This window comes from Podarcis liolepis, assembly GCF_965112155.1.
Source record: "Podarcis liolepis genome assembly, chromosome: 5".
Lineage (NCBI taxonomy): Eukaryota > Metazoa > Chordata > Lepidosauria > Squamata > Lacertidae > Podarcis > Podarcis liolepis.
The window spans coordinates 4,515,132-4,536,696 of NC_139556.1; the positions used below are offsets into that span (position 1 = coordinate 4,515,132).

The 21,565-nt window shown below is 43.2% G+C and overlaps 2 protein-coding genes across 3 annotated transcripts in view; one reads left to right on the forward strand and one right to left on the reverse strand.

Moving 5' to 3' along the window:
• PARVB (parvin beta) overlaps positions 1 to 524 on the reverse strand; it is a 172,967-nt gene extending 172,443 nt beyond the window's left edge. Inside the window, exon 1 of the mRNA XM_083503440.1 lies at positions 519 to 524. The gene's annotated coding sequence lies outside the window, so the exon portion shown is untranslated. The remainder of the gene's footprint in view (positions 1 to 518) is intronic.
• EFCAB6 (EF-hand calcium binding domain 6) overlaps positions 1 to 21,565 on the forward strand; it is a 115,481-nt gene that overhangs the window by 26,550 nt on the left and 67,366 nt on the right. For both annotated transcript variants that reach the window (XM_083503317.1, XM_083503318.1), the window contains exons 7-11: positions 2,205 to 2,323; positions 7,195 to 7,319; positions 10,269 to 10,417; positions 13,661 to 13,771; positions 15,450 to 15,561. In XM_083503317.1, the coding sequence (XP_083359443.1) occupies positions 2,205 to 2,323; positions 7,195 to 7,319; positions 10,269 to 10,417; positions 13,661 to 13,771; positions 15,450 to 15,561 (616 nt within the window). The remainder of the gene's footprint in view (positions 1 to 2,204; positions 2,324 to 7,194; positions 7,320 to 10,268; positions 10,418 to 13,660; positions 13,772 to 15,449; positions 15,562 to 21,565) is intronic.

Below are 21,565 nucleotides of genomic sequence, written 5' to 3' on the forward strand. Positions count from 1 at the left end.
GAAATTAGATGGACAATTTATTTGTTTTCCTTTGCTCTAAATATTTTATCTCTCTCATTACCACCAACCTCAAAACCAATTTTAGTCCATCTTTACTAGCTGGCTTTGCTTGTTTGATGTGCCTCTTTTTGTGTATGCTTGGGATGTTCTCCAGAATTTGATCAGAACAAAATAGCCCAGTTTTATAATTTGGTACATGAAATTACAGAACAGAAGCAACACTTTTCTAAAGCAGGCCAGTGGAAAACAACAAAACGTGGCTTTATTTGACAATAAATCTTGTGCTTGGCATTGCATGCTGGGATGTGATAAATCTGTTTGAATGTCACTACATCAACACTAGTGAGTACCATCATAAAAAAGATCACAAATTTTTATTTAGAGCATTTAAAGCTGAATAAAAATGATGAAATTTATTCTCTGGAGATGTGTAACATTTATGTATGAAACAACAAGCGATTCATCTTTGGCGGATGGCAGTTCATTTGGAATTATGCGCATGGAACCTGCAAGGGGCAGAGGCGGCGAGGAAGGTTTTCAGCAGAACCTTCTCAGCTTTCTCTCCTGAAGTCACCCTTCGGCTGGGGAGGGCAGGATATAAATAAAATTTATTATTATTATTTTGATTAAAGGGGCTCCGGGCAACCCCTTTATTCTATATTACTTTTGAATCCAGGCCTTTTTCGATGGCTGAGAGGCTTTACAGTAGGGAGAGGATGGGTGGTAGTATAGGATGATCATTCCTTCTAGCAGCAAACTTGGGTTTAGTTCCTTCCAGTTGGGACATAAACTCCCTGGGTACCCAGAATTACATATACCGTATATTTTGCTCTATAAGACTCACTTTTTCCCTCCTGAAAAGTAAGGGGAAATGTGTGTGCGTCTTATGGAGCGAATGCAGGCTGTGCAGCTATCCCAGAAGCCAGAACAGCAAGAGGGATTGCTGCTTTCACTGCGCAGCGATCCCTCTTGCTGTTCTGGCTTCTGAGATTCAGAATATTTTTTTTCTTGTTTTCCTCCTCCAAAAACTAGGTGTGTCTTGTGGTCTGGTGCGTCTTATAGAGCGAAAAATGTGGTACTTGTTCTTTACAAAGTTCTGTTTTTCTTTTAATTTACAACAACCATTGAAGGAAAATGAGAGGTGGGGGCAGGTCTAAAGAAATCAGAGGTCAGGGAGAGTGTAATTCCCCTTCTTATCTTCATATGATTACTGTGGAGGGACTGTGCAGCTTCCCCCAGCCCTTATGCTGCATGAGTCTAAGTATTAAGTCTGTGACTAAGAGCAATTGAAATACTGAATGTTTGTATGTTAGTTAAAAACACTCAGTGGAAGGTTGGGTGTGTGTGTGAGGCAATGGACCTACTCAAGCCCCTGACAATGTATAGTAAATGTCCAGGACTGGGAGGGCTGTAGTCCCCGAGGGTTAAAAAATTATCACTGTACAACACACTGTATTTTATATGTCTGTAAAATGAAGAGGAACAAAATATGCCCTGTATCCCCTTGCTGAAGTTCACATCACTACACTTAGAAGTGGTGGAATGGCAGTGCTCACCTGACATGTGAACGGTCCTGTTACTGACTGGGTGGGAGAGGTTGGTGCTGTGCAAATACCCTGGCAGGACTACTGGATTAGCTCCGCCAATGCATTTGCACTGCTCCAACCTCACCGTCACCTCACCTATTGAGAATTGCCCATTGAAACCAATGGAGATAGGTTACACGTGTGTGCACACCCCACTGCCACAAAGCCACAAATGCGGGAAAATCTCCCAGTGGAGAAAACCCCCAAAGCAGCCCCATGGGACTGAGCATGAAATGCTGGCTGACTGTTGGGGAGCGAGAGAAAAGGGAAACTGACGGGGTAGAGGGAGAGAAGGGAATGGTCAAGATCTTGACCAGAAGCTGCCCCCCCCCTCTGGGCAGCCGTTTTTGTAGGGCCCCATTTGTCAAAGTGCAGTCCGAATGAACCACCAAGGGAAATGGTTGGTACATGGTTGAGTGACAAGCGGAGTGGACGGCCATTGCAACTAAACAGCTAGTTTCTGAGAGAAAACTGAATGTACAATTTAAAGATAAAATGTTATTCAATTCTTATTTTTCGACATATATTTAAATAAGTGTAAATATTTCATGTTTGTTCTCCCGTATATTACTCTGGATGGTTCACATTTAGAATTTTTTGTCTTGTCTTTGTCTTTAGGCTGTGGAATCGCTACTGTGTGTCTCGAACAAATACACTGAGTTACAAAGAGTTTTTGCAGTTTCTTGGCATAAACTTGGACAAAAAAAAGAAAAAAGCTACAGAAAGCGAAGGTTCAGGTAGGCATTTTTAGGTGAATAGGGGCACAACCTTCTCCCCCATTCATGCTTTCAGGAAGATGAGATTAATATCTGAAATATAAGCAGCTATGGTATTTGGAATAAGGAAGCTGTACAACATGCTCTATACATTTGGATAAAGCTCTGACAAGAAGAGCAGTCCTTCAAACCAGTGGAGCTAATGTTTTCAGCACATGTACACATTGGTGTGCATTCCATGGTCTGTGACCCTGAGTTCCCTTCTGAGTTTTCCAAGCATTATGGCCATCCCAGTGGGATCTACCAGTTTCCATCCCCAAACTGAGGTCCCCTTATCACGAAGGTTGCAAACCTGTATCTAGCTGTCATCAATTCAGACTACAGGCTGGGATCTCATATTTCTTCTACCTACAGAAAAAAATGTATTACAACAGTTAGGAAGAATGCTCGGCTCAGTGTATCTCTGAACCCTGGTTCTCCATGTAGAATGGACTTTTTTCTATAAAGCAGCATTTAGTCATGAAAACCTACTAATACAGTCTGAAATGTTACAATCCATTCACAGGTTTCCCAACTCAGTGAGAACTCCTGACCCCTGCTTCACATGCACCTTGTGGAAACCATTTCTGAAAAACGAATCATTAATGTGTTTCATTTTATTATGCAGAATATTGCGGTCATTGGTATATATACAATGCAACTCCTTATGAGCACAGAATTAGTCAAAATGCCTGCAACCAAAAAGCAGCTTCTTCCATTGTCAGCAGTGGCACAACAAATTTACGTATTTTCATGAGCATGTGCTTCAGTAGCCTCAGGGCTTAGTTTGTGCTTGCAAGAGGAAACCTGTTTTGAGAACCAGGGTTTAGTACTTGGGCATGTCAAGTTATAAGAGGATAGAATGTTTCTTGCCATATGCACTGCTAAGCGACCATGAACCAACCTTGCATCCTGACTGGGTTCATTGAGAATAGGGGGCTTTCATTAGTAGCAGTAATAGTAGCAGCAGCAATAAGACAATAAAGGCATTTCACATACAGTTAACAATTTTACAACTACCCTGCAGTGCTGGCCAGTTTTATTATAAGTATTATACAGCATACAGGACTGCCAATTTGAATATAATATTCTGGGGCCCATGCAAGCCCAGCCCTGCATGATTTATCACATGACAAAGTGCGCGCACACACCATTTGAATGGGAATGCCCATCAACTTTGTGGGGGCCCATCCCCACAAATATTTTATTGTGGGGGCCAAAGCCCCCATGGCCCCTACAATCTGGCTCCTGTTACAGCATGTGAGAGATGTGAGAGGGACGGAGGCTGATAATACGCTGTAGTTTAAAAACCACCTTAGTGACTGTGGCACTATTTCCTCTTGATAACAGAAAAACCCTTCTGGAAGGGATGTTTGACTCAAAACGTGTTGGCCATAAACTGACCTGTGTGCACCTGCGTGGTTTCCTCTTCTCATCATTTTTTGAGGTGATATTTCAGCCAGAGAGCTGCCAGCCCGTGCTCCTACCTTCTTTGAACTCTGCCATGTCTCATTTTTAGGAATTAAGCACCGTGCAGCCTCAGTTTTCAAAACTACAGTTGTAAAATGATTGTTACAAAACATATTCTACTGGGGAGAAAGGGAAACAGATACACAGGGAACCAAGTTGGAAGGAAATAGCGGGTGCTGAGGGGAATGAGATTGATGCTTTAAGGTAGCTTGCAGAAATGGGCCAGATCCTCAAGGAAATGAGCACTTTCATTTCACTCCCACTGAAGTGGCTGAGCAGTCAGAATACCTCGTGAGAGACTCTCTAGAGGCTGTAGCATTTAATGCTATATTCCAGTCTTGCCAGCCCCCAAACTAATGGAGAATCGTGACACTGAAATGTAACGGGGGGGGGGAGTTCTCTTATTTTTCTTTTCCTTTAAAAAGTATCTTTGGGGAACTTCCACGCAATTCTCTAAAATTGTGGAAGAAAAACATTTCAGTTTTTAGAAGCCGAGATCTCCTCCAAACTGCTACTTAAACTTCAGAACAGTATTAAATATTTTATTAGTTCCATTGACGTTTTGAACATAGATGACAGCAATAGCATTTTCCCATGCTAGTGCTGTAATACACACAAATATATTATGAAAGAAATGCAACATTGATCTTTTTTGGCATCATGCAAGGTTATGCAATTAAACCGTAGTCTTTACTAATACAAATCAAGGTCAGTGTAGGTTGAATAAAGTGTCAGGTTGAATAAGGAGAGCATCTACTCATGATGTAGTTTAACTGGATTTTAAAACATAGTATGGAAGTTTTATCCTTCTCTTGGTATTGTCCATGGGAAGAAATGGACTTCTCTGCCCCTCCTCCCCTCCTGCCCCTTATAGTACTGTTTGCTTGCAGGGTATGCCTAGATTTTGTATGAAGATTAGGTGAAACTACTTTGCATAAATTGCTGGGAGCCTTCTAGCTACTTCTGTTCTCTTCACTCGCACAGTATTTTGGATTTTCATAGAAAAGTAAGAAAAACATTTATAGTCTTTGCTACGGCTAAACTCATTTCTTTTTCTAAGGTTTGATTTTCATAATACAACTGGCATGTTCGTTAAGGGAGGGAATTTTGTGCAAATAGCATGGAAATAGAAAGTGTTCCTCTGTTTTGATCCACGTCATGGATGCTAGTTAGAGATCAGAACTTTGCCTTTGGGACTTGAGGAGTGTCTGCCCCGGGCAGACTGCTAGGAAGTCTGACCTCCTTGGACTCAAGCAATAGATCTCTGGTTCTTTTTGTGTTTCCTGGGGGCAGATTGAAGTGGAGACCTCCAGAGCAGGGGTGTCATAGAATTCTGCTCAAAGTAAATGCAGATATAGAGATTCCCTCTGTCCGTCTGTTTGCTCAGTGTTCAGAAAAGGAAGTCCCTGAAGTGACTAGTTTGCATTTGTTCACAGTGGGGTTTTCAAACTAGTATATGACATGTAATTAATGATGTACTTTTTGACATGTCATGTTGGGTTGATGTTATCATGCGACTCAATAGATATTTAAAACCCCGTGGGGTGATGGCTAATTGATGGGCTGTTAGCTGCTTCATTTACATTGAAAGTGAACAGACAGGAAAGTGAATAACTGTGAAAAACAGAAGGTGTTTGTTTTTGGTTGATTGGGGGACTGCAAAGGTGTGAGAAAGTAATTGTTGCTTTTCCTATTTCTGAAGCATTATTTGTTGTCAGAGGCAGCCTATATGCCAATGGAATGCATCACTCATTATTTTCCCATGGAGAAAAGTAATTTTTATTGTTACCTGTGGAAATTATCTGTGTTCCTCCACAGAAGTCCCAGACTGTTTTGTCAAATGGGGGTGAGCCATCTGGATTAGACTGCTCGATTCCAACCACTCTAAATATGCATTTTAAAAGTAAAATTTCATTCTTCTTTTTATTACAAACTTTACTGGAAGTTTTAAAAACAATTAGCAAGCAGAAAGTGTTGTCTTCCAGGGCAAATACATGTACAGATGTTACGTTTTGTACGCACACAGCATCAAATCAGACTTGGAAAATCTTTTATGTTATAGATTAAGCTGATATCCACAGGGTATACTTCGATCTAGACCATTAAGATAATTTCTGCATAGTAGCTGCTGTGACTCTTTTCCTTTGCCTGATTGAGCGGAATTTGATGGGGTGACAAATTCATGCTGAATTGCAAAAATATAGGTAGTGAAAATGGCTGTAATCCTAACCCCCTCCTCCACCACCACCTCACACCATGCAATGTGACTTACTCTGAGTAGACATGGTTAGGTATGCAGCCATAGATGGATTTGTGACAGGCCATTAACTACCTGGGATAACTCAGTTGGGAGAGCATGAGGCTCTTAATCTCGGGGTTGTGGGTTTGAGTCTCATGTTGGACAAAAGATTCTCACACTGCAGGGGGTTGGACTAGATGACTGACTCTACAATTATATGATTTGAAGATTGTACTTTGTAACTTTGCATTTAAGATGACACCAAGTTCTTTGTTGGTTTTACCCCCCTGGAAATTAACTGAACTCTGGAAAGGGGCATGTGGGGAAGACAGTTCATTTGTAAACATAGTGCAGCATGGGGGCACAGAACACAGCAAAGCAAAAACCCCAAATACATAGAACACTGCCATAGCAAACAGCGGGGTGGAGAGCAATGTTTTGGTTGGAAACAGAACAGCAGCGGATTGAAACCAGCTCACTTTATGCTGAATGAATGATGAAACAGACATTACTAATTTGTCATTCTGCTGCCAGTGGGAATCATCGGTGGCAGACCTGGAGTTTGGAATAGGCCTAAGCTTAACATTAGGAAATTCAGGACCAATCTGAATCCACCCCATATTAGCTCGTTTGTAGGTGAATCAGTTCTTAATTGACCCTGAGATGCTTGCCTATCTTTACTCAACTGGGCAAACTCCTAGAACAAATTTTCCTGGACAAATTTGTTCTGAAGAATTTTGTTGCGTTTCATTCTCCTCCCTGCAAAGTCACCCCTCAACTGTCCACAATGCAAAAGAAGGGAGGCAGTTTTGAGCCTCTTTGGTCAATGATATACAACTCCCCCACAACATTTGTGCTGAACTTTTGGCCTTTTGAAATAGTGGCCGAGCACTCTCAGCCTCTGGCTCTCATACAAAAATGTGGACACAGCAGCTAACACTGGTTTGTACATCATTGCATCATGAAGTGAAATGATTGTATGCCCCACATCAGCAATATGAGATAGTTATGCTGGCCAGCATTACTACTGGGGCGATGTATGTCAAATGCTTTGAACAGTCAAAATCAGTATATAAATGCTAAGTGGTGTAATGTTAAAAGAATGCTAGTAGCAGTTTTGCTAAACTATAGTTTTCCTTAACAGCGCAGAACCAGAATGAGCCGCCTGAAAAAAAGGAAAGCACATCAAAACTACCCTTGGCAAATACGGCTGGATATAATTTGACAAAAATCCATCTAGATGACACTGCGAAGAGGTTTAGGGAAAAGGTGAGTCGTGAAAAATGCAAGGAAGTGTTTATTTGTTTTTACACAGGTCAGCAGGTGAAGGCAAATTACTGGCATGTTGGTGTTGGGAAATCCTCCATCAGTTCAGTACAGTGGTACCTCGGGTTACATATGCTTCAGGTTACATATGCTTCAGGTTACAGACTCTGCTAACCTAGAAATAGTGCTTCAGGTTAAGAAATTTGCTTCAGGATAAGAACAGAAATTGGGCTCTGGCAGCACGGCGGCAGCGGGAGGCCCCATTAGCTAAAGTGGTGCTTCAGGTTAAGAACAGTTTCAGGTTAAGTACGGACCTCCGGAACGAATTAAGTACTTAACCCGAGGTACCACTGTACCATTGCAGCTTTGGTCAGTGATACATGGATTTTCACTCCTTTTTTCTTTTAACAAGCCCCTTTCCCATGCTGGCAATCAGGCCACCCCTACTAAATATCTAGGAAATCATCAGAATACTTGGAAACAGGGGAAGCAGGGAGGATAGGAAGGCAAGGAGCAAGTGAAGGTTCAGAAGTGTTGTGGGGGCAGGAGACACAGGGCCACTGCAGTCTTATATAGGGCTCATTTAGTTAGTGCTAGACCCAGTGGCGTAGTGTGGGGGGTGCCAGGGGTGCCGGCCGCATCGGGCGCAACATTTGGGGGGGTGCGTTTGGCCGGCCCTCCTCGAGGAAGCAGGAACCCCTCTGTCCTCGGACCTCCTCCGAAGCCTGGCGGTGGGGCGGAGAGACCTTCTCCCCGCACCAGCCTTCGGATGGCTGTCCTGAAGACTTGTGGTGGGAGCAGTGGCGTAGCGTGGGGGTGCGGGGGGGCCTGCCGCACCTGGCGCAACTTCGGGGGGGGGGGCGCGGAAGAGACTTGAGTGCTAAAATCCACGGGTTAGGGGGCGCAAATTACTTGCCTTGCCCCGGGTGCTGAGAACCCACACTACGCCACTGGCTAGACCTGGCCCTATCGTCAGGCAGGAACAGGAGATTTTGATACCATTAAAGGGCAATAAATTCCCAGCGTTGCAAAGCTTTGCCTTGAGTACCAGCATTAGGCAAAATGGGGGGAAGGAAAGGAAACGAGCAGAGCATTTTCTGGGGAGAAAGGGCCTTCAAGGAAATGTAGCTCTCAAGTCCTATGCCTGGGCGGGGAGGAGGTTTTCCCAACTGATCAGGGTGTCAGGTCATGGTAATATTTGTAACAAGCGCCACCCATGTTGTGATGCAACACTCTTGTATCCAGGGTTATAGCCACGTGGACACAATGCATCTTCACTCTGAGCCTTCCTAATCATTTGCAACACTTCAACTTTAGCTCGTTATCCTTGAATAAGGAGGTGTTTTTCTTAATCTAATACTGGCCTATCTAATAATAGTATTAGTAACAACAACAACAACAACAACAACTTTATTGTCATTGTACAACCTGGGTACAATGAAATTAAATGAGCACCCCCCCCAAAAAAACACTCAATCTCTTATCGAACAACAACAACAACTTTATTGTCATTGTACAACCTGGGTACAGTGAAATTAAATGAGCACCCCCCCCAAAAAAAACACTCAATCTCTTATCGAACAACACACCACCTCGCAAGTCAATTTTGCTATGTTATTTATCGTTCAACAGCCTAATAGCCCACGGACAGAACCTATTTTTTAGCCTGTTGGTACGGCTAATTATACTTCTATATCTCCTGCCCGAGCGTAGAAGATTAAAGAGGTGATGGCTGGGGTGTGAGTCATCCCTAAGAATTTTTCTCGCTCTCCTAAGGCAACGATCCCTTGCGATGTCATCTAGCGGACTCAAGGGACAGCCCATGATATCATGTGCTGTAGTCACCACCCTCCGTAGAGACTTTCTGTCCGTGGCTGTCAGGCCAGCATACCACACTGTGATACAATATGAGAGGACACTTTCTATTGTGGACCGGTAGAAGGAGTTCATCAGTTGTTGTTTAACATTATTCTTTCGCAAGACCCTGAGGAAATGGAGTCTCTGATGGGCCTTTCTGACCACCTGACTTATGTTGATTTTCCAAGTGAGGTCCTCACTAAGGTAAACTCCCAGGAATTTAAAGGAGACTCTCTCTACACAGCCCCCCCCCCCGATATACAATGGGGCAGGTTCCCCTCTCTTCCTCCGGAAGTCCAACACCATCGCCTTTGTCTTACTAATATTTAGGTGCAAGTTATTCTCTAAGCACCATGTAGATACTTTTTGAACCTCCCCCCTAGCCCATACAAGTTGTTGATACGGATACCTGGGGGTCCTGAGGTCCAGCTCCTCCCATACGTTTCTCCCCATGCACTCGGATCAACACCACTGCTCCTTCAACAAGTTTGTGCCACCATCTGAGGTGTGGCATGAATACAGTCAGCAGGGCTTTTTCATCTGGATGGGAATAGGGCTTCGTGTATAAAGCACCCTTCAGGTATAGGTTGAAGTGCCTGAACACTGGCTCTTCCCTGACAGCAAAAGCCTTAGAAGGGAACAAATATGTCTTCAGAAAACCTTTGCCATTTCTTACAATTTCTGTGTGCTCATTCACCCATAATGGTCTCAAGTATTTGTACAATATGCTGTCCTGATCACTGCGTACGCCAACACTTTCCAATCATTTTCTAATTCCAATGGCGTGTTTTAATAATCCCAATTGTGGCACTGATAGCGCCAGCTGGCTGGTTGTCTATGTGATTTGCTTCATGAAGACTGAATAAATTGTTACAAGAGAAGATTCTTCCACTTCTGGAGCTCAGCTGCCTTGCCACTTGAACCTATGTGTGGAAGAAGACTGCGGTCAGTGAGGTTCTCAATGAAACATTTGATGATCGGAACCTGCAGGACAAGCTTTCCAGGAGAGGGGAGGTTGTGAGTCTTGTAAACTACTGCTGCCTAAAAAAAAAAAAAACCTTAGGAGGGAAACACTATAAATTGTATTCTTTACAGCTGCGTGTAGTCTATGAGGACATTGTAAAAGCCTTCAGAGCATTTGATGTTGGACGGAGTGGATTTGTTACTCTGGAATATTTAAAATCAGTCCTTAGCACCTTTATATTTCCAATACAAAGTGATGTTTTTCAAGAGCTAATGAACAGGTAAGTGTTATGCTGTTTTTCCTTTGGCTATATTCTACCAACACAACCCTATTTCATCCTTTTGACATGTTGTTTTCATAATGCTGCTTGTTTGATCTGGTGATGTATTTCATAGATTTTGCTTTCTAGAACCTGAGGTCCAATCTGCAGGACCTTCCATGGTTAGCTATCCCTGCCACACCAGTAGAGCAGTAAATGCTCCTAATTAGTTAACTCCATCCAGTTATTTATGGCATTTTGACATTACTGAAGAAAGGAGCTTGATGAACCAGAATGGAGGCCATGAATGGGATTTTCATAGCATCTCAGAATTGTACAGTTGGAAGGGACCCCGAGGGTCATCTAGTCCAACCCCCTGCAATGCAGGAATCTCAACAAGCCGTCCCCGATCCAATTTGAAACCCTTCTTAGCTTTGCGAATGTGCTAGCAGTTTTACTGCTGCACCACTAGGAGGGGTTTATCTTATAAGCCATTTTGAGGGCTTCACTGAGGCTATAAGTCTTTACATATACATTTGTGTGTGTGTGTAAAAATAATATATCACTGCTATTTGGAAATACAAACATGAAACAAATGAAATAAAATAGTAAGACAGAATGTGTCCATTTGGATGGAATTCTAGTGAAATTGAATTCTGTGAAGTAGAAGAAAAGAATGAGCTGTGAAAATCAGTTCACAATTCATGATGTGCTCCTTTGAAGTTTAAATGCCTCACTGCTAATAAACATTTCATACGAGTTTGTGCTGAGGGAGAGTCTGAATCTGCCATGACCTTATTACATTGCACATTCACCAAATAAATCATAAATGACTTGGAGTAATTCACTACCAACTGTAGTGAGGATCAATTACTTCTTTGCAGAAGATATTGCTGCTACTGTTCTGTCACTTCAATTTTTTTGCCCTTAAATGCACCCACATAATTGTGACAATCTCTGCTTACAGTTTTCCAGGGGGAACCTTTTCTCCTTCTAAGCATGGGAAAACACCGTGTCATTTTAATGATGCTATAAACAGAGGTGTCCTAGTCTGCAACTGATATTCCAGGTGATATTGCTCAGATAATGCAATTCCAAAGCTGTGAATTCACTGACAAAGACCATCCTCTGGCTTTTTCAAGAATAAAAGTTAATCCTTTTGAAAAGATTTATAATGAATTTTGCCCTCTGCTCTGAGGGTGCTCAACATATTGGGACCCTGCTTTTAAATATTTCTCCTGTTTTACATAAGGTGGTAGGAAAACATTTGTAATATTTATTACATGAATGTAATATTTATGCATGAAGGTTTTATGGGTGTCTCTTTTTTAGACATTTTAATGGTATAAAATCTTGAATTGTATATGATCAGCTCATGTTCTGCTGGAGAATATTTCTTAGAATGGTTTTGATTACCATGTAAAGGTCTCCCTTGCCCATTGCCTCTCCTTAATTTTGCCACTGAGGTCTGCTTACCCTTGATTTCTGAAATGAAATAACCACGGAAAAGAGAGCAAACACTACAGCAAATAAAACTTTTTTGGAGTTCACAGGCCACATCCACCTAAAGTTGATTGCCATTCATTTAGCCATAAGTATATTAATGTAAGTTCATGTTTGTCACCAGACCCTCACAGCTCTCCGGCCTAGAGTGTTTCATCCCTGGTGGCAGGTTTGCATAAAATACAGGGATTCTGTTGGTGTACTATCCACCAAAGCTGCCCAAATGTCTTTTAACTTGAGCTGGTAGAGGTAGTCTCAGAGTATCCTGAGCTTATTGGTCCTCTCTGTTAGAGCGAGTGGTCCCAGCCACCATAGTTATGAATCCACACTTTAAAATATGTTTTGGACCAAATAACTATAACAACTCTTGAGCGATTGAGGACTTGGGGGGGGGGGCAAGGTGCTTGAGTGGCTGCACAATTTCTGACCCCAGGTGACGGAACAAATTCTCTAACCCCATTTCAACCTACTGCTTGGTTGCCTTGTTGGACGTGAGAAGGGTGAGTGATGGGGTAGTACAATGCTGTTGGTTCTCCTGGATCTCAAACATGGTATCTTCTAGATTGCCTGCCTGGGATGGGAATAAAGGTAAAGGGACCCCTGACAATTAAGTCCAGTTGCAAATGACTCTGGGGTTGCGGCGCTCATCTCGCTTTAGAGGCCGAGGGAGCCGGTGTTTGTCCACTTCCGCAGACAGTTTTTCTGGGTCATGTGGCCAGCATGACCAAGCCGCTTCTGGCAAAACCAGAGCAGTGCACGGAAATACTGTTTACCTTCCTGCCGGAGCGGTACCTATTTATCTACTTGCACTTTGACGTGCTTTCAAACTGCTAAGGTGGGCAGGAGCTGGGACCGAACAACGTGAGCTCACCCCGTCACGGGGATTCGAACCGCCAACCTTTTGATAGGCAAGCCCAAGCGGCACAGTCGTTTAACCCACAGTGCCACCCGCGTCCCCTAAGGATGAAAATAAGGAGGCACCCTATTTGCCCTATTTGTAATCCCGTTGCTCCCTAGTGGGAAGGAGGTCCTGGGGTACTTGATTTTGGTACCATGGTATTCCAAAGGGTTCAATTTTGTCTTCTGTACTATTCAACGCCTACATGAAACTACTGGGTGAAGTTGTCTGTGATGTTTTACATCAGAATCAGAAGATTAGAGGTGATGAACCGGAGCCCAGGCTAATAAATGGAAACTTATTTCAGGTAGCTGAAGCTACTGTTAGTTGACAGTTTTGGAGATATCACTGTGTTGCTCTTTGCTCCTTAAAGAACAGTTTCATAGCTTGAGTTGCTGTTAGATTCAGCTTATATTTTGGATGCCAAGGTGCCATTCATGCAAAGAAGAGCTATTCGTCAGCATAGACTGGTATAGCAACTGTAGCCCTTGCTAAAACAAGATAACCTTGTTCAGCTATCAAAAGTTCACATGCATATGTTTGTTGATAATAACTGCATTGTCAGTGAAGTTGCCACCACGGATCAAACAAGACGGAACTTTTCATCTTGCTGACCAATGCCTTGAACACAGTGGTTTTCAGCTAAGGCAGCATGCAATATGCCAGCTAAAAGTAGTTGTTGTTTTCACAGTGAAGTAGTAAAACTTGTTCTTCTGTCTCAGGGCCCCACCACCACATAGGACAATGTAGACTCAGATGACAGATTCTGTCCAGATTCATAACTCAGTTTTGATAATTTTCATGTAATCATATTGATATAATACAATTTTTAAACATGCGTGCATTTTTTAAAAATTTACCAGGTTTGGAATAAAAATTTCCAAAAATATGGCATGGGAGAAATTTCTAGACAGGTTTCAAGACCCCATGACATTTGATACAAGCCTGGCAGCTCCTACGAGGAAACACCACAGGTAAGAGAGGGGTTCCATTTGTTGCTCTTCGCCCACGGTTCTGCTGGGGTACCAACCTTGTGTTTGCCATGGACGATACACTTGAAAATAGGACACAGCAAATCCTGGCTCCATCACAAGCATAACTATGTGATACTTGTGTTCATTCCATTAAATATTTTAGACATACATAACAGTTAAAACTTCATAGGAGGTGTTTACCCATGTCTCAAGAAGTCCAAGAAATAATGTGGAACCTTGTTCCTCAAATAATTTGCTGCAGTGGTTTTAAGACTTTCTACTATTACTGGCTTGCTTACCCCCATGTTTTTATGGAATCCCTGTGCCTGTTTAGGATTGTGGGTCCTCTCATACTTTGTGTGAACTGGTAGTGTGATCTGGAAACACTCAACGCTCTCCTGCATCTGCCTATTGCAGGGAAATATCAGCAAAGGTTGATCCTAGTCAAGTTGTCCTACAGGAACCTTCTCCAATGTTGTGCCCACCCCTAAGATGTTTTGGACACTAACTTTCATCAGCCCCAGCCATCATAGTCATGTTAAAGGGGAATGTGCCCACCATTACTGATCTTTCATTGAGGAACCCCTAGTAAGCTTCTCAAGAACCTCACACAGTTTGAAAACCACTGCTTTGCAGTATATGGTTGTCACCCGGAGGCTGTGTTTTGGAGACCCTGTTCTTAGCTTTCATGCAATTGCATAAGCTTACTGCAGACATTAAATATCTTTAGTTATTTATATGACATTTTTTTCACAGCTGTGACCAAAGTAGTCCACAGCAAGCTATAAGCTTACGATAAAAATACATAACATTTGAAAAACAGCTTGTTATATAAACCATACATACATACAGAACATACATTACATTTGAACAAGGGAACAAAAACAATTCACTATACTTAGGATAAATTCAGTATTATATAATGATCTAGACTTAATGCATAAGAAGTAGAGAACAAAATCAAAAGTAACAAGCCAATAAAGAAGTAAAAATAAAACTTATTCATGGTTAGACAAACCTATCATGTGACCACATTTGGGAATCCTGTCACCTCAAAAAGGATGTAGTAGGGCTGGCAAAGCTTCAGAAAAGGTCAACCCAAATGATCCAGGGGATAGAGAAACTGCCCCGTGGGGGGGGGGAGGTTGCAGCATTTGGGGGTTTTAGTGTAGAAAAAAGGCAGATAAGAAGCAACATGATAAAAGTGTATAAAATTCTGATCTGTATGGAGAGAATCAAGAGAGAAAAGTTTTTTCCTCGCTCTTTCATAACACTAGAATTTGTGGACTCCCAACAAAGCTGAGTGTTGGACAATTCAGGACAGACAAGAATGTCTTCACACAGCCCTGTCCTGGCTCCCACTCTCAGACACAGCACTTGGACTCCTGGCTCAATTGTACCTGAAAGCATTATTCCACTGCACTGTCTAGATATAGATCAAGATACTGGTTACAGTGATGGCCAAACTTGGCCCTCCAGCTGTTTCTGGACTACAATTCCCATCATCCCTAGCTAACAGGACCAGTGGTCAGGGATGATGGGAACTGTAGTCCCAAGTTAGAAGTTCAAAGCAGAGCTTTAAGATACATGGCTACCTAAGACATCGTCTCAACACCTAACATGCCTCCTTTGTTCTCCTTTTGAGGAGCGAATTCAAGTCGCTGTCTTCTTCTTACAGAATAAGAAAGTTGGACCAAGATGTATCGAGTGACCGTATTCTCTTAAAGCTGCATGGACATATTCAAGATGCTTATTTATCTCTGAAGAAGGCCTTCCTTATGCTGGACAGAGTGAGAGCAGTTGCTTATGAATGCTACCTATCTTTTCTTTGCTTCCCCCTGGGAGGCCCTTCATATATCTTTAATTTTCACCTCCAGATTTTAGCTTCACCAGGTTTGCCCCACAGTGATGCATTATTATGTGTAATAATAACCCATGCAGCAGTAGGCCCATAGAAATGCTGGGAGACCCTAGGCTTAGGCCCAAGCTATCTGAAAGATCATTTCCCCTCATATGAAATGAGACCTTCAGGAGAGGCCCTTTGGCCCTGCCTCCCTCATAGGCACACATGACGGGGACCCAGACTCTGGAAGACCCTCCCTGGAGAAGCCAGACTGGCTCCCTCCTTGTCCTCTGCCAGCTGGTGAAGACCTTCTTGTTCCAACAGGCTTTGGGGAACTGAGGGCTTGTAATGAAAGGGCTGGATGTGCTGTTTTCATTGTAATTATCTGTATAGTTTTAATATACCATTCACATCTCTAGCTATATCTGTTTATTAATGTTTAATTGTTTTTTAATAATTCCCCCTGCCCTGTGTATTTAGCTATTCTTATTTCACCTGTAAGCCACTTTGAGTCCCTGGCAGGAAGTAAGGTGGGGTATAAATAAATTTATACTACTACTAAGGGACGCGGGTGGCGCTGTGGGTAAAAGCCTCAGCGCCTAGGACTTGCCGATCGAAAGGTCAGCGGTTCGAATCCCCATGACGGGGTGAGCTCCCGTCGTTCGGTCCCAGCGCCTGCCAACCTAGCAGTTCGAAAACACCCCCGGGTGCAAGTAGATAAATAGGGACCGCTTACCAGCGGGAAGGTAAATGGCATTTCCGTGTGCTGCACTGGCTCGCCAGATGCAGCTTGTCACGCTGGCCATGTGACCCGGAAGTGTCTGCGGACAGCGCTGGCCCCCGGCCTATAGAGTGAGATGGGCGCACAACCCTAGAGTCTGTAAAGACTGGCCCGTACGGGCAGGGGTACTTTTACCTTTACCTTTTACTAATAAGCCTAGACTGAGAGGGGTCCTCATATTTCAGTGTGAAACAGCAAGAACCAAAGCACAGGCGGTCTCATTTGCTACATTTAAAGTTGTCTGATTTTTGTTAAATAATTTTCATTACATAGAACTTCATCATAGAATCACAGAGTCATAGAATTGTGGAGTTGGAAGGGACCCAAGGGTCATCTAGTCCAACCCCTGTAATGCGGGAATCTCAACTAGATCATACATGGCCAGTGGCTTAAAAAGCTCCAAGGAAGGAGAGTCCTCCCCCTCCCCAGACAGAGAGTCCATTCTATAATGTAGTGATCAGCCAGATCACTGGAAGATAGAAACAGATTTTTGAGGAGCTGGTGTAATTTTCTTTACATGTCTGTGAATAATAATAATAATAATAATAATAATAATAATAATAATAATAATAATAATTTATTATTTGTACCCCGCCCATCTGGCTGGGTTTCCCCTGCCACTTTGGGCGGCTTCCAACAAAGATTAAAAATACATCAAAATGTCACATATTAAAAACTTACCTGAACAGGGCTGCCTTCAGATGTTTTCTAAATGTCAGGTAGTTGTTGTTCTCTTTGACATCTGGTGGGAGGGCGTTCCACAGGGTGGGCGCCACTACCAAGAAGGCCCTCTGCCTGGTTCCCTGTAACTTGGCTTCTTGCAGTGAAGGAACCACCAGAAGGCCCTCGGTGCTGGACCTCAGTGTCCGGGCAGAACAATGGGGGTGGAGACGCTCCTTCAGGTATACTGGGCCTTTGAGGCCATTTAGGGCTTTAAAGGTCAGCACCAACACATTGAATTGTGCTCGGAAACGTACTGGGAGCCAATGTAGGTCTTTCAAGACCGGTGTTATGTGGTCTCAGTGGCCGTCACCAGTCTAGCTTCAGACTTACTTTTTTAAAAGTCAAGCTGAAAATTCACAGGGGGCACTTTTCAGTGCTTTTGGGATAGGTTGAAAACCTGAACGGTTGTGTAAATCTTTGGGATCAGGTGAAAAACTTTCAGGTAGGGATATGAAAGTGTGTCGGGGGGTCGTGGTTACTTATATTTCAACAAGTTGACTGAGGATTTGTGCTTTGTTTTTGCTTTTCTTTTTTAACTTGACGTACGATTCCCAGATACATTCTGGGGAGGGGGGCAGGGGAATGGCTGCCGCTTCCTTCCCAGGGCCATACTGGTCCACATTTTAAAAGGGCACCCCACCCAGGACGCAGAGTATAGCCCAGCCTGTATTCGGTATTCGAAGTGATTCTGCTTTTGTTAAAGAGAGTGTTAAAGGGGGGGGGGGAGTAAATCCTTGGACACCTTGTCAAAATATTGGTGCCTCCTGCTACCTTAGAAGCGTTGCAGCTCCCCACAAAAGTCTTTTCCCCCCCTCCGCCTCCCTTCATGGGAGAGGAATGGTCTCACAAAGGGGTTTCTGTGTGAATTTTACCCAGCCCTGTTTGAAATATCCGGGGACAGTTCCAATACAAGATTCGACTTGCTCTTCATTATCCTCTATCATTTCCCCAACTTCCTGTTCGTTGAGTAAACATAGTTTATCCCACAGATTTGTTTTGATCTGACTTAGATAGATCAGTGTGTTTGAAATCTGAAGCATTTGTAAGTTTCTGTTAGAGAATGGAGAACTGAGCTGAAAGCTTGGAGACAGTACTGTCCACAGACAGACACACCTGGCAGCATTTCCTCATTAACACATTCACCATGTGATTCCCGATTGGCGAGGATAACGCAGAGATAACGCTCTAGGAAACTGTGTCCTTACTCTGAATTAGGATAGGCACCCAAATAGAGTTCAAGGGGCTTTTGTGTAAGGTGTAACTGGAAGCAGGATTGCAAGGTTACATTTTAAACCACACATCCAGTGATTGGTACGGCATTTCATAAAGCATGTCATGCCAAGTCTGGCCAGTGCAATTTGAGGGGAAACGCATGTGGTCTTTAAGGAGGAGGTAGCACAAAAACAGAGGCTGCTAGATACAACTTTGTATCTTAAAAATTGTGTGAGTGATATCTTTGGATTTGCTAAGCAAATAATAAACTGGAGAGCAAATTAAAGCTTTCATAGTCTGGATGGCAGCAACTAAATGAGCGGTAGGCATATCTTCAGAATTCCTAGTGGCATGTTTATTACAGATTTGTATATAAACGCTAGATTGCAATTCTTGACTTACATAGCAATTTCTGTCTCTTTTTGCACCAGCTCTGGCGACATCAATTGTGCACTAAATCCCTCACAAAAGAGAGAATTCTCCTAACAATTTACAAAGTAGAACTCGCAGTTTCACATACCACAGTGGATAATGGGAGCGCATAGTAGATTAAGCCCCTCATTCAAGCAAGAGATTAAAATCCCACTGAAATTGCAGAGAGCTAAAGGCTTTAATGAAGAAAATTATTTGGAGACAAGAGATATTTGAGATAAAAGAAAATGTTGGCTGCAGGAAATTTAGGGTTTGCTCATGCTAGCTGGTGGTCCTTCACACAGAGATAGTCTGCACTGCAGCTTGCAGCAGAGATGCAAACAGCTCCAAGGTGGAGGCGTCAGTTCACGTAAATGTTGACAGCATGAACACTCTCTGTCCACACACCTAGTGACCCCCTCTTAAGGCAGTCCTGTGCATATGTGTGTCTCAGTGGGGAAGCTGTCTCTGGCTAGTGTGAACCACTTTCCGGTTCAGGTGTCATAGTTCAAAGGTGAATCTGTAAGGCTATATTATATTTCTCAGGAAGTGATCTAGCCAGTACATCTTTTTGATTTCTAGGCAAGTGTAGAAGTTCACAGGAAGCGATTGGCTGCTGCAGCCGCATTAGTGTCAGAGATCAACCTCATACCTGCCAAATCAGGCATAGGCAAACTCGGCCCTCCAGATGTTTTGAGACTACAACTCCCATCATCCCTGACCACTGGTCCTGTTAGCTAGGGATGATGGGAGTTGTAGTCCCAAAACATCTGGAGGGCCACGTTTGCCTATGCCTGTGCTAGATTCACTCTAGCATAAATGGTTGCTGATGAGCATCCTAATAGTCAGATTTTGGCAAAGCCCAGACACTTACTTCAAACATTCAGAGTCTGTGACTTTGTATTAATTAGGACTTTGAACACAGTACCAGAAAAGTGCAGTTTGAGATTTCGGAAACAATACTGGTTTGGTGTGCCCTGCCAAGCAAAGCTGAGTTGTCCAAACAAATGGCTCAGTTCTTACCTAAAAGCTGGTTTCCTGTTGAGTGCAGCTATTGTCCACCCAGCTGAGTACTGTCTACCCTAACTGGCAATGCCTCTCCAAAGTTTCAGAAAGGGAGTCCTTACCCAACCCTCCCTGGAGACAGAAGGGTTTGCAAATAGGACCTTTTGCATGCAAAGCTACACCCCTCCTCCTTTTTGTTGCTACTCCCAAAGCGTAAACTGGGACACGGCCCCTTTTGGACTAAAACATCGGCAGCTGGCTTTCACAAGGAAGCGCAGCATTTCCCCCAAGGCTGCCACAGGTAGAGGTGGATAGTCTCTCTTATAGCTTAGAGTCTGGAACGAGGCTGAGAAACACGGCTTGATGGGCTGAGTGAAATAGCCCTTCCATTCCTCACCTGCTCATGAGATGGTGGATATTTCCACACATCACTTCTCTAACAGCATAACTCTTTTCCTCCTGCATAGGCTTCATCTCCAGAACTAATGCAGTAACAGCAGCCTCTGTGGGAAATGGTTTTAAAGCACAGGAATGGTTTAGAACCATTGGTTAGAAAATAAATATATTAAAACTTAACTATGAATAAATTTGTTTGCTGTATTATTACAGTCACTTTGGCTCTCTGTAGGAAAGAAAAACCAAACGTGAAGTGGTTTATCAAGTACTAGCATTGTTCCAAGCATCTCAATGGAGCAGGGGAGGGAAAATCGCCACTGGGAGAGTAGTGTTGGAGCCACAACTGGGCAGAAACAATGAGATCAGTTTCCTCCCTGATTCCTACAAAGCGGCATTGCAGAGAGGGTAGGTGGGTGGGAATTTCATTTTCCTCCTTTCCCAGATGCAGCACGAAAGGACTTGAAAGCATTTGTCTCCAGCTCTCTCCACCCTTGGCTGCATCACAACATTTCCCTCACAGCCACACATGCGCCAAGAGAAAGCATCTTCTCTCATTCAGCTGCCAGGACCCAGTGGGAGCTGCCCATGGTCCTGATCTGCTTGACCCCTGATAGTCCTTTGCACTTTCCTTTGCAGGCTCCAAGCCCCAGCAGAACAGGATACTGTGCTAAGCACAGGATGCTGGTGAACTGGCAACAGCAGCCTGCCTGTGCTTTCAGATGAAATAAAGAAGGAAGCCTGCCCATGATCAAATTGCTTCATAGCCTGGCTGGCTACCGTATCACCAACCCTGCCCTGCCGTCTTCCTATTGCAGCCAGCCAGCTTGTCTTCCAAGCTGAGCACTGATGAGGAAAAAAACAGGAGGAAGTTGTGATTAGGGGAATTGTATCTAAATGAGTACACAGGCATTTTATGGTTCCCACGCCACCCTTGTACATGATTTCCTGTGCATTGTTATATACCCTTATTTCCATCAAGAGACTTTTATGAAATTAACACCTCTAAACTGTCGGTGGTGCTTAATTTTTAGGAAGAAAGATGCTGGATTCAGCCCTTGGATTAAAAACAGATGCTGGGACTCGTCCTACTCAGCCCTGGCACAGATTCAGTCCTGTCTGTTGGACAATTTTGACAAGCAATGTTATGTATCAGTTGCTGAACATTAATTTCTCAGCATATTTTCACATTTATTTATAGTGTGTTGTAGATTTATCAATAGTAAGCTGTAGTGTAGTGTGTATGGCATCCATTTAGTGTACTTGTTCTATGTCTTCTTATTTGAGTGGCCTATGACTACATGATTTGCTCATCAAAAATATTTTCATTGGCCCATTGGGACTTGCTTTTGAGTAACTTGTCTAGGGTCATACTGTTAGATGATACCCTACAATGTCTTCTACATTGCCCTAGCAAGATCCCATT